This window comes from Malaclemys terrapin, chromosome 24 (genome assembly GCF_027887155.1).
Source record: "Malaclemys terrapin pileata isolate rMalTer1 chromosome 24, rMalTer1.hap1, whole genome shotgun sequence".
Lineage (NCBI taxonomy): Eukaryota > Metazoa > Chordata > Testudines > Emydidae > Malaclemys > Malaclemys terrapin.
Window position 1 is genome coordinate 11576031 of NC_071528.1, and position 11886 is coordinate 11587916.

General features: G+C 52.9%; 1 protein-coding gene across 1 annotated transcript in view; it reads right to left on the reverse strand.

The window, feature by feature from the left end:
• Positions 1-11260, reverse strand: part of LOC128828808 (granulocyte colony-stimulating factor receptor-like) — a 28584-nt gene extending 17324 nt beyond the window's left edge. Inside the window, exons 1-3 of the mRNA XM_054013763.1 lie at positions 11184-11260; positions 8028-8141; positions 5357-5440 (exon numbers count right to left, since the gene is read on the reverse strand). Of these exons, the coding sequence (XP_053869738.1) occupies positions 5357-5411 (55 nt within the window). The 5' untranslated portion in view covers positions 5412-5440; positions 8028-8141; positions 11184-11260. The remainder of the gene's footprint in view (positions 1-5356; positions 5441-8027; positions 8142-11183) is intronic.
• Positions 11261-11886: the final 626 nt, after the last annotated feature.

The following is an 11886-nucleotide window of genomic DNA, read 5'->3' on the forward strand; positions in this document are numbered from 1 at the left end:
CAAAAGGGTGCTCAGCAAAGTCCAATACCAAACCGCTAACGCGTGCCATCTTTCCAGCCAAGACACTGGATTGTTCCACAGGCTGTCAGGGGAGAGGGACAGGCAGGAGGGGGGTGAACTGAATTGAGGAAAACGAAACAAGATTGGGGGCCAGATCCCTAGGCAGTGGCACTTGCAGCCATATGTATAATACACGCACTGTGTAGTTTGGGCAGCTGGGCTGCCTGGGGCAAGGGAGGGGCAGTTTTTTCCCATTTGAGAGGGCCCCCAAAGCGAGTGGCATTGCGAGCTGGCGCATGGGGGTCGCAGCGCCACTCAGCTTTGGCCCATCCAGAGGAGCAGAGGAGCCGAACCTGAGCGGCTCTGTGACCCAGGTCACCAAGTCGCAGTGCCCAGAGCGGGAAGCCAGGCTCAGCCCCGCAGGACAGGAGGTGCCACAGCATGATGAATGTGGGGTGGGCTCATTTTCCAACCCAGCCAGTGCTGAGTGAGGTGCGGATGTGGAGGGCGAGGTGCTGGGATGGGATCACAGGGGTTGGCGGCGAAGCCCGGGATCTCCCCGACTCATGTGGTACACGTGCGTACCACGTGAAAAAAGTTTCCGGGGGCAAACTGGTTGTCAATAGGCTGGCTCCGCTCAAGTCAGCGGGGCCAGATCCCTAGCTGCTGTAAATGGCACAGCTCCATTGAAGTCCATGGAGCTAGTCTGTTCACCCCAGCCGATAGGCACCCAGCTGTTTTGCACCGTCCTCTATTTCACAGGCAAACAGTGTTTGGATGAGATGGAGAACCAAGGGGGTGACCACGTGCCCTTATTAAAGATCCCATGCATGTCATACAAGAATAGAGCATTAACCCTACGCAACCGTACTTGGCGTGTAATATGAAACTGTCTTTAATTAAACAATCATATTTCCCTCCCCCCAAGCTCCCTGCCTCATGCAGTTGGACCTGCTCTAGGCAGGCCTAAGGGCTGTGCAGTGAAAGAGGCGGTTGTCTGTAGGAGCCCGCCCGATTTGTTGAGGAAGTTGGAAGGTGGGCAGCAGTGAGGGAGAGGCCAGAGAACGGCTCAGCTGTGGCCTGCTCGGAGCTATTGTTATTCTGGAATGCGTTCATTTCCGCCACCACCCCGTGCTTTGGCCTACAGAGAATTACAGAGGTGTTTGACGCCGTGGCTCCGAGTGTCCCCCGCTTCCCGCTCTTGGTTTTTCCTCATTTCCCCCCAAATAAACAGAATCCTGCCCATTCTCTGAAGCTTTGGAATTGATCAGATGCGTCGTGGAAAAGCGATTGGGTCACGTCCAAACCGACAGAGCAACGTCATCCAGTTGCGGGGCCGGGCCTTCCAAGTGTGGCCAATGAAGCACACGCACAGGGGGGCTGGATTAAGGTGGCCTGCATTCTGGAGTTTCCGAATTTCCGAGTTCTTGGCTTTGCAACCTTCATAATGCTCCTTGACTGTAGTTTTTGAGTGTGTCATAATACAAAGGGAGATCGATCGTGTGTAACATCTTCCCTACCCCACACACACAATTCACCCCTGGGGAGCGGATGAGAGAGACAACAAGCCCCATTATAGACATCGCTTAATACACGACTGGAAGGCGCTCAGATACTGCAGTGATGGGGACGGTGTAAGAATCTAGCTCGAAGAGGAGCTCCGATTAGATGGTCATAATGGTCCCTTCTGGCCTTCAGGGCCTATGAATAAACTATTACTCCAGCCTGCCAGAACAATGTAACACTCAGCCAGACACATCCCCAGTGTCCGAGTGGTTTGGATGCGTTCCCTGGCCCTGATACAGCAATGGCGTTCTTTCCTCTCTCCGCACTGTCCGCTCCAGCCTTCATTAGGGAATCGAGAAAAGTAGCCGCTCCGACGCCGTCAGGCGGAGAGAAAGCAAAGGGACTGCTCTGCACCTGCTGGCACAAAGGGGCAGAGATAGCCAGCTCCCCTACCCTGTCTCCAACAAGAGCAGGCATCCGTGTCCGTGACAGCCAGGCTGCCGGCCATCTTCGCTGTAGCTGCCCGGGGCTCCCAGCGACTGCCCGGCCTCTCAAGTGGCTAGGAGAAAGGATTAGCCGGCCATATGGGAGGGGGGCTGATCTCAGCATGGAGAGAGGATGCCAGGTCCTATCGCGCACATCCCTGGGAGCAGACAGCCAGCTGGATTTGAGGCTCATCGTCTCACCTGGATGAGAGAATTTCACAGCTGTGCAGGATGTCCCCTGTGAGCTCTACAGGGGCAGGACTGGAACGGGAAACAGCCATCAGCAATGAGCAGGGGTAACGGCAGCAGATTGGAGACAACCTGCTGCCAGGGATGGGTAGCGATGGGGGCAGGAGCCCATTCCCCACAGTGCCACACGACTCCAGAGCGGGATCAGGGACACCCCACAGCCTCTTGCAGAGGTGGAGGAAGCCAGTGACTTCTAGTGCAGGTGGGAACTTCCCAAGCACTGAGCGGGAACAAGGAAGGAGGAGGCTCTGACATGCGCTTTGCCTTTGACATGAAGAGGCTGCAGGGACAAGATACAAGACAAGGGAAGATTCTCCCTTTGCTGCAAAAAGACCTACAGGATCTGTAATGAGCACAAGTGGTCCAGGCCTTATTTTTACCTCTCACCTGAGAGAGCTCTCCAGCTGCACAGCGCCTCCTATGGCATCCTCCCAGGATTCAGGACCAACTCCAAAGAAGAGCACCACCTATGTTTTCCGTGGAGATCTCCAGCCCTGCTTAGATTCTTCCAGGCATCTCAGCCCAACCGGAGGGCCAGGTTCCCGAGGAGTACCTCTGCCTCAAGGATTGACTGTTAACCAGAGACCAAGGCTGAAAGCAAACTCCCGCACAGCTCCTTCCACTCAGGACTGTGCGTAATAATAGAATCATAGAATATCAGGGATGGAAGGGACCTCAGGAGGTCATCTAGTCCCACCCCCTGCTCAAAGCAGGACCAATCCCCAATTAAATCATCCCAGCCAGGGCTTTGTCAAGCCTGACCTTAAAAACCTCTAAGGAAGGAGATTCCACCACCTCCCTTGATAACCCATTCCAGTGCTTCACCACCCTCCTAGTGAAAAAGTTTTTCCTAATATCCAACCTAAACCTCCCCCACTGCAACTTGAGACCATTACTCCTTGTTCTGTCATCTGGTACCACTGAGAACAGTCTAGATCCATCCTCTTTGGAACCCCCTTTCAGGTAGTTGAAAGCAGCTATCAAATCCCCCCTCATTCTTCTCTTCTGCAGATTAAACAATCCCAGTTCCCTCAGCCTCTCCTCATAAGTCATGTGCTCCAGCCCCCAATCATTTTTGTTGCCCTCCGCTGGACTCTTCCCAATTTTTCCACATCCTTCTTGTATTGTGGGGCCCAAAACTGGACACAGTACTCCAGATGAGGCCTCACCAATGTCGAATAGAGGGGAATGATCACGTCCCTCGATCTGCTGGCAAACAGCACAAACATTTCTTCCAAGACTAAAACCTTGCTCGCACACTAAGAACTCGGAAGACTCTGTAACAGCATCCCCTGCCCTAACATTATGAAGAAGACATAAAACGGATAGCATCAGACACTTCAGCACTCCTGGGATTTGGAATGAGGCACATTTTTCTTTATACAAGTAAGGACAAGGGCCACTTGTCTAACTCACAAGGGCATTGTGAGCTTGGCCTTGGAAGAGGTATAGCACTATGGGGCGATATTCATCCCATGCAGAGGGCTGGCATAAGCTCCATGCATCACCTACACCCCTCCTGTGGGACTTACGAGGGGTAGAAGCTTGGTGATGGCCATCTGCACAGGGTGTAGGCCACCTTCTGCAAGTGACCCATGGATTCTCAGCCTGGGTACATTCAAACTCGACCAATTTCCAGCCTCTGAGATTTGCCCCCCTCCTCCTAATGGAGCACAGAACCATGTCTTTAAATCTCCTGAAATATTGTCATTGCTTAAATAAATCCCACGCATTGCTGGGTAGGTGGGAATGGTATTCCTTCCCCCGGGAAACAGACCAAAATGGCCTAATGGGGAAGAACTGAGTTCTGTGGGGAGACGGACTTTATTTGCCCACCGTCAGGGCCAATCTGGTGCACTTAGGATGCCACCGCCGGTCCGCATGCTATTTTTTTCCACAAAAGAAGAAACCTTTCAACGCTAATCAAACGCAAATCCCTGCAGAGCCGCAGAGCGGGGCTGGCCCTGGGCCAGTAACGTACACAATGTACTTTCTGGTTCAGAAAGACCAGGGGGGACTTCAAATATGTAACAAAACAGCAGAATTGCCCAAGAGGAACAACACATCGGCAGCAAAGGGAGGGCCTGGAAATAGCAGGGCTTCGTGGGAGAATAGCCAGCACATTACTAAAGTATCTTGAGCTGGGATAAACAAGCTGCGCGGGGCTGTCAGTAGGTGTTGGGGCCAGAGGTGACCTGGTCCATCCGGTTCAGCCTCCTCTCTTGTTCAAGATCATTTGTGCTCCTCGGAGTATTTCTCAGTCTCCCGGAGCCATGCTTTGGGTGCAAGTCTCAGTGACTCCACTCCTGCGCGTGGGAAAGGGATGGGGGTGCAGAAGATAAGGCGGCCTTAAGCCAGTGGCTCTCAACTTTTCCAGACGACTGTCCCCCTTTCAGGAGTCTGATTTGTCTGGTGTACCCCAAGTTTCACCTCACTTAAAAGCTACGTGCTTACAAAAATCAGACACAGAAATACAAAAGTGTTCTAGGACGCGGTTATTGAAAGATTGCTGCCTTTCTCATTTTTACCATAGAATTGTAAAATAAATCAGCTGGAATATAAATATGGTACTTACATTTCAGTGTATAGCACCTAAGAGCTGTATAAACAAGTCATTGTCTGTATGAAATTTTAGTTTGTGCTGACTTCACTAGTGCTTTTTATATAGGCTGTTGTAAAACTAGGCAAATCTAGGGCAGCAGGATTTGGGGGGCGGCATTTTGCCTCCCTCAGCGGAAATTCGGCGGCGGGGAGTTCTTCCGCTCCAGATCTTCGGTGGAAATTCGGCGGCGGGTCCTTCACTCTCTCCGGGACCCACCGCCGAAGTGCCCCAAAGACACGGAGCAGAAGGACCCCCGCTGCCGAAGACCCCAAGCCTCCTGAATGCTCAGAGGAGGAGCGCTGCCGCCTAGGGCGGCAAAAACCCTGGCGCCGCTCCTGGGTACAAGAACCACTGCCTTAAGCCACCTTTGCACTTACTGTATCCTTGGGCTTGTTGTTTGGCCGCCGGTGTGAGTTAGAGCAACCTCTGGGCTGCTTTAATTTACACTCTACTTCCCATGTCCCCCCCCCCCCCCCAACACACACTATTGCCTCCTCCCTTCTCTCTTTCTTACCTGACCTGGAGATGCCAACTGAGAAGATCCAGGACAACATCAGATTCAGCCACATTCTCGTGAATTACAGCTTTGGTGGAAAACCTTTACAAAAATAAATGGGGGTAGGGGAGAGAAAGAGGATAAAGGAGACCTGGGGGGGTCTGATCCTGCTCTCCCTTACCCCAGTGTAAATCAGAAGTAACCCCACTGAAGCCAGTTAACTTATCCCCCTTTCACACCAGCGTAAGAGGAGACCTTGGCCCTCAGAAAGCTGCAGGTGCATCAGCAAGACAACCGGTTTCAACAAGAATTGCCTCCCAATTCCTCCCAGCTCTGGATAAACTGGGCTAGAAAGTTACACACAGAAGCAGCTTTAATGCCACGAACCTGTAGGGAGCGCCCAGATACCATGGTGATGGGCCTGGTATCAGAGCCTAAATAAATCCAAGAGCCACTTTCTGTGTGCCTCAGTTCTTCCCCTGAAAATGGGGCTAATCCTCCCTCTCTCACACCCTGTGTCTCTCTGGGCTCTTTCGATTGTAAGTGCTTAGGGGCAGGGACTGTCTCTCGCTGTGTGTTCGTACAAAGGGGCCCTGATCTGGACTAGGGCCTCCGGGTGCTACATACAGAGTATACAGAACTCCTCAGCAGTGGGGAGCACAGCCCCATGCGATGCTCCTTGCTCACTGTCTCGCAGGGTGGGCTTGGGGGTTGGGGAAGCAGGGACAGTGATTTCACATCTGCCTGGATCCACCAGCCACGTGGAATTGGGGGCCCGTTTTGGATGCCAGCCAAGGAGGCATTTCCATGGTGCTAGAATGGCTCCCCTCAGGCTAACAAAGCCCGGGCCGGTCTCCTGACACCCTGCGCACTGCCCTGGGAGATGTGCATGCCTTCAGCATCCCTGTTGTAATTAAATGAGTCACTAACATCCCCAGCTCAGGCAGCAATGGGTTTAAACCTCCCTTCACTGAACACCAGCCAGCTGCCGAACGTGGCTGGAGTGCTGGAAACCACATTAGCCTCTTCCAAGCACTGCACCAAGAGAGGAAATGCTGCTGTTTCTTCTCTCCTTCTGGCACTGACAGACCAAAGGCTGGACTGAAGCCATCCTTAGCTTAGCAAGCCCCTGGGCGGTTCCTTAGGTCTTCCAGCAGCTTGCACTGAGACTAGATCCCACCAAGAGCTGGGACATCAGCAAAACAGATCTACACTCGGGACGAAAGCCTTGGTGTTGGGCTTCTGGTCTCAAGTGTCTCTTCCCAGAGATGTATTTGGTGTCTATTCTTTTCCCTCTGCCGCTAATAAAAATCAGTTTCAGCCTCCAGCAGGAGGCAGAGGAAATGCACAGGCCCTTGGGTGTTAAAGCTTTTTTTGGGGGGAAAAAAGACAATTAAAATCCAAGTCGAAAAACAAGAGCTCTCCTGCTCCTTGCGGGAATTAAATTCTAATTAGAAAGCAGCTCTGTCAAGACGGGAGATTTGACTGAATGGCAAACGCCCAGTTAGCAAAGCGAGTTACTGGCTCTTTAATGATTTTAATAATGGTTACAGAGGAGAGTTTTATGAGCAACCAAGCCCAGATGTCTATTGGAGCTTTAGTCATGACAATAGTTTGCACTCGCACGGCTCCTTTCTGCCAAGGAGAGCACTTCAGACGCTAATTACAGACTCACTGCCCACCCCCACACACCCTGTGAACTAGGGGACTATTATTACTCCATTCTTAGACAAGGAAGCGGAGGCCCAGAGCAGGGGAAGTGACTTGCCCAAGGATGCTTGTTGAGTCAGTGGCAGAGCTGGGAATAAAACCCCAGAGCCCCTGGAGCCCAGCCCAGCTGCTCCAGAGTCCCCGACCCCCTTGTGTCCCTTCCAGGATGCTTAAGAACATTAGCCAGCCTTTTCAGACTTGTCGGCCTCACGTCAGGCTCCTAAATGCGATTTAGGAACCCAGGGGAAACGGAGACGACTTAAACGCAGAGCGAGGCGCTTTCCTTGGGGGACCCAAATCGGACCGTTTCTGCCATTGTCTGGGGCTCAATGAGGAAAATTCCAGTGCAGGAGAGACCCCAGCTGGCTTCAGTGGGTTTTGAATCAGGCCCCAAGTGAGCAACCACCAGCTCAAAGCCCCAGGGAGGGGAAAGCCCTGGGTTCATTCTGTTTGTCCAGATGGCTGCAGGTCACCAGGCCCTTTCTCTGTCGTCCCCTCTGCATCAGCAGCTCAGCTCCGCCACAGGCTCACTCACCGCTCCCGAGAGGAGCAGCGATGCAGCTGATCTTTCTTTTCCTCCACCGCTGGTGGGACAGGCACAGCCCTGTGCTCTCCCATCTTCTGATGCAGCCAGCGCTGTTACCTCCCCCCCAGAGCGCTGCTCCTGCTCCCTCCCTGCCAGCGAGTCTCGCTAGGATTGGGACTGGAAAAGCTCTAACCACTCCCACAGCCAGCATCCTGCCCCACCTCCTACACCACCACCTGGTGGGAAATGCTGGGGTGGGAGCAGCTGGTTGCTCACCCATAGCTAGCACTCCCAGGCCATTCCTTACTGCCCCCTCCTTATGGCACCAGAATATCTGCCTCCCGCCCTCCACCCAGCCAATGCTCTTGCACCTTTCCCTGCACCACCTCCCGCTGGGGGAAGGTTGATGTTTGAGAGTGCGATCTCTCCCACAGCCCATTCCAATGGGGTTACCTGCTAGGAACCGTCGGGATCAGTGAGAGGAGAGGTTCTTCCTAAAGCCGGTGCTTTCCCATCATTATCCTACAGCATCAGGTACCAAATGTACTTTCCCCCTCTGGTTTGCTGCTGGAAATTAAAAGAAATGAGATGCACACGCCATGTAACAAGAGAACTGGCTAATCCACGCACATAACATCTTGGCCGGGCCCCAGAGTCAGACATAGACAAGTTAAATGTCAAATGAGTGGCCTCACCCGCCAGACGTTACCAGCTCGGGGTGTGCCCTTGCCCCTGTGCAAACAGACCAGACCTCAATCAAAGGCTGCTCAGAACCAGCTCGGTAAAGTGCTTTGGGATCCTTCGGAAAGAAAGGTGCTGCACAGACGAGCCTGACGCTGGATGGAAGCGGGTGTTATTGGAGTCACAAAGGGACGAATTCAAAGGGGATGCGCAGACAGGTGTCAATATGGCCCAGCTAGTCCTAGGGCAAAGGATAACTCATAGCGGATCATTATTTGAATTATACTAGCGTCCCAAGGTTCCAGGCCAAGTGCCGAACCCCATTGCGCTAGACACCCGTATAGACACGTAGCCCCTGCCCCGAAGAGTTTATGATCAAAACAGAAGGTACAGTTCGGTGTCCTAGGGTGACCAGATGTCCTGATTTTATAGGGACAGTCCTGATTTTTGGGTCTTTTTCTTATATTGGCTCCTATTACCCCCCACTCCCTGTCCCAATTTTTCACACTTGCTGTCTGGTCACCCTACGGTGTCCCCATTTTGCAGATAAGAGGAGATCAAATGACTTGGCCAAGGTCTGGCACATAGTCGGTAGCACAGCTTGGAACTGAACCATAGGACCAGCCTTTTAGCACAGCAAGAGCTACTTCACATCCCCTCTGAATGTGGCCCAGTGACGCAGCTTCCAATGGACGCAGTTCCACTTTCTGCCCTTTATTTTGCTTCTTACATTTTTATAAGCAAACCTCCCTCTTGAGGGGGAAAGAAAATCCAACAACAAAGAACAATACAAACCCCAGGAAACGATAACTACCCTGATATTTCTGTCCCGCGGGAGGGGGGAGACAAATCACTCACAATTAGAACGACAGGCAACAACAAAGCCCCGTCAATTAAAACGAGGCGGCGCTAGGAACGAATTTTAAACTGGGATATTACCCAGTCCCCAATCAAAGATTAAGTCGGCGGCGGAAGCCATAAAGCTACAAAGATAGCCGCTCGAGGAGAGGCACGAGGCGGCTCGGTTACTCTGCTGGGATTGGAAGCTTTGTGACAAACGGATAATTGTGGCGGGCAATGATGCTCCTTGTTTAAAACTTCTGTGGGTTGGGAGCAGATGTGGCGCGCTGGTGGCGGGGACTGGGGTTACAGAGCCCAGGAAGGCACATTACAGGGAGATTATGCAGGAGGATGGAGAGATGTTTCCGTCCTAATGCTATTCCTCGTGTGGAAGTTGGTGTCAGCCGAGGACTGATCCGTACAGGAGCTGAGCCCCTGGGATTCCCATTGAGATGAACAGACGCTTCAGGCACCCCCCCGGGATTCAGAGGTGGCAGGGAACTGCTGCACTAGGCCGACCCCCCCTATTGATTTTACATGAAAGGCGCTCAGATACCACGGTGATGGGCACCAGAGTAAGACCCCAAGATCGATGAGTTGCCAGGGCCAAATTCTGTCCGCAGTTATACCTGGGTAACCCCATTGTGGTGGGAGGAGTTGCAGTTCAACCTTGGGGTGCAACCTTATACACCATCATGCGCTTCACAGCAACCATCAGCCACTGAGAAATCTGCGCTAGACCCAACCTAGCCATCAATGGGCAGCAGCCATCCACAACCCTGTCCTTCAACAGCACAGACTCCCCCGTGTGACCTTGGGCGAGTCACTTAGCCGTTCCGTGCCCCGGTTTCCCCACCTGTCCCATGATGGGGAGATCACTGCCCTACCTCACAGGGACATTGGGAGGATAAATATTATGAGATGCTCAGGTACTATGGCAGTGGGGGTCAGATAACTACCCCAGAGAGTGGGACTTACTGTGCATACTCAATAAACGGCACCCAATGTCATTCTTAATGGCAGAATGACCCTGGCCATGAGCTTTGAGGCTCCAGAGGATGGGGGTCCTGGGGGCATGGCAATCCAGGGAAGACCTAGCTTGGAGTGGGGCGTGTACAGGGGCGGGTGAATTGGGCAGATTCAGAGGGGGTTGATTCGGATGCGTCTCTAAGCGAGGCGGAGCTCTTTGGGGAGGAGAGGGGGGCTGATGGGCACAGATTCCTCGGGAGATTCTGATGCTCTTTGCCTGGATGGGATGTGGTGCTAGGAAAACCTCCCTGCAGCCCTGATCGCAGCCAGAGGGAAATCAGAGAAACAAACCAGCAAAAGTCACATTTTAGCAAATGTCAGAGATTGAAGGGCCATGGGCACTTGGGAGGGGCAGGGAGGTGGCCAGATTCAAGGGTGGGTTTCTTTCTTTCTTTCTTTCTAACTTCAAACCACTAAGTTTCAGATCCTTTCCTGCTCTTCTAACACTCCCCCAACCCCCCTACCTTTCCTACTAGAGAGACACACTCCACCTAATACACAGGTACAACACCCAAAATACACCCCTCCCCCCCAGTCACACCTGATATTGACGTACCATTTACAAATAGTTCACGAAGGGTTAATAAATGGATATTCAACTGCTCTGGAGTCCAGCCGGCTGTTTATAACCGCGGCTTATAACCGTCTGTAACACTTTCTATTGACATGGGAATGAGCAGCTAGAACACACGCGACTTGTGTCTGCTACACATGTATAAGAGCGATGAATCACTTAACAACCATTTTAAGAATGGAGCCTTAACCTAAAGTGTGACCCTCACTTCTAATAGGAGAAATGGACGTCTGTGCCTAACACACATACACACTCACCCTCCTCTAAGACAGACAGACAGACAGACACACACACTCTCTCTCCCTGGCTTCTCCTCCTCACCCATGCACACACTTTGCTACATTCATTCAGTTTTTTAGCAGACATTGCTCACTCTCCTGGCAGGTGCAGTCCAGAGCTCCGAGCTCTGATCTCTGCATCCCTCACACCCCGGATCTGCCAATACTTTCTTCTCTGGACAGTGACTGTTGAAAGGCAGCACTTACCTTTACTGCTCTCCGGGGAAGAGTTGCCGGTGTCCCCCCTCCATAGAGGAGATTGCAACCCCTGAGCTGGGGCTGCCAGGCTGCCTCTATAAATACCCCCGCATGCAGCCCACAGGGCACAGTGAGGAGGGGGCTTCTCAGCCTATAGGTTTAAAGCAGCAGGGCTGGGTGTGAGGGTGGGGGGAAATCTCGGCCCTGACCAATCAATGTCAAGAGGAGGAGACTACCAGGGCTGTGCAATTTCTTTTGCCGAGCAGTTTCCAGAGGCTGCCTGGGTTTGCGCTACCCGGGCACAGCACAGGTGTGGGGAGAGCCAGGTGGTTTTTCCTCTCATCTGTCCTGCGGACACCACAGAAGGGCAGGTAGTTCGCTCCCTCTTACAGGCCCTGATCCCACCCCTCCACTCCTTCCCCAGGGAGCCAGGGCTGCATCCTGGCCAGATGCCCAACTGCCTCGGTTCCCCCGGCCTCTCCTGAGCCCGTTTCCTTCCCTTCCTGGCTTAAGCCATTCGGGACGAACACGGCATTGGGCTCCACGTCCACACCCGTGTGCAGATCAGCGCTGTCTTTGTCCCAGGCTTTGGGGCAGCCCGTTCCAGGACGACGAGGGCTCAGCTGCAAAGGTTGGATTTGGACCTGAGTTTGGGGGATGACCGGTCGACCCCTAGGGTTCAGTTCAGGGCATTAAACAGCTGCTCCCCCAC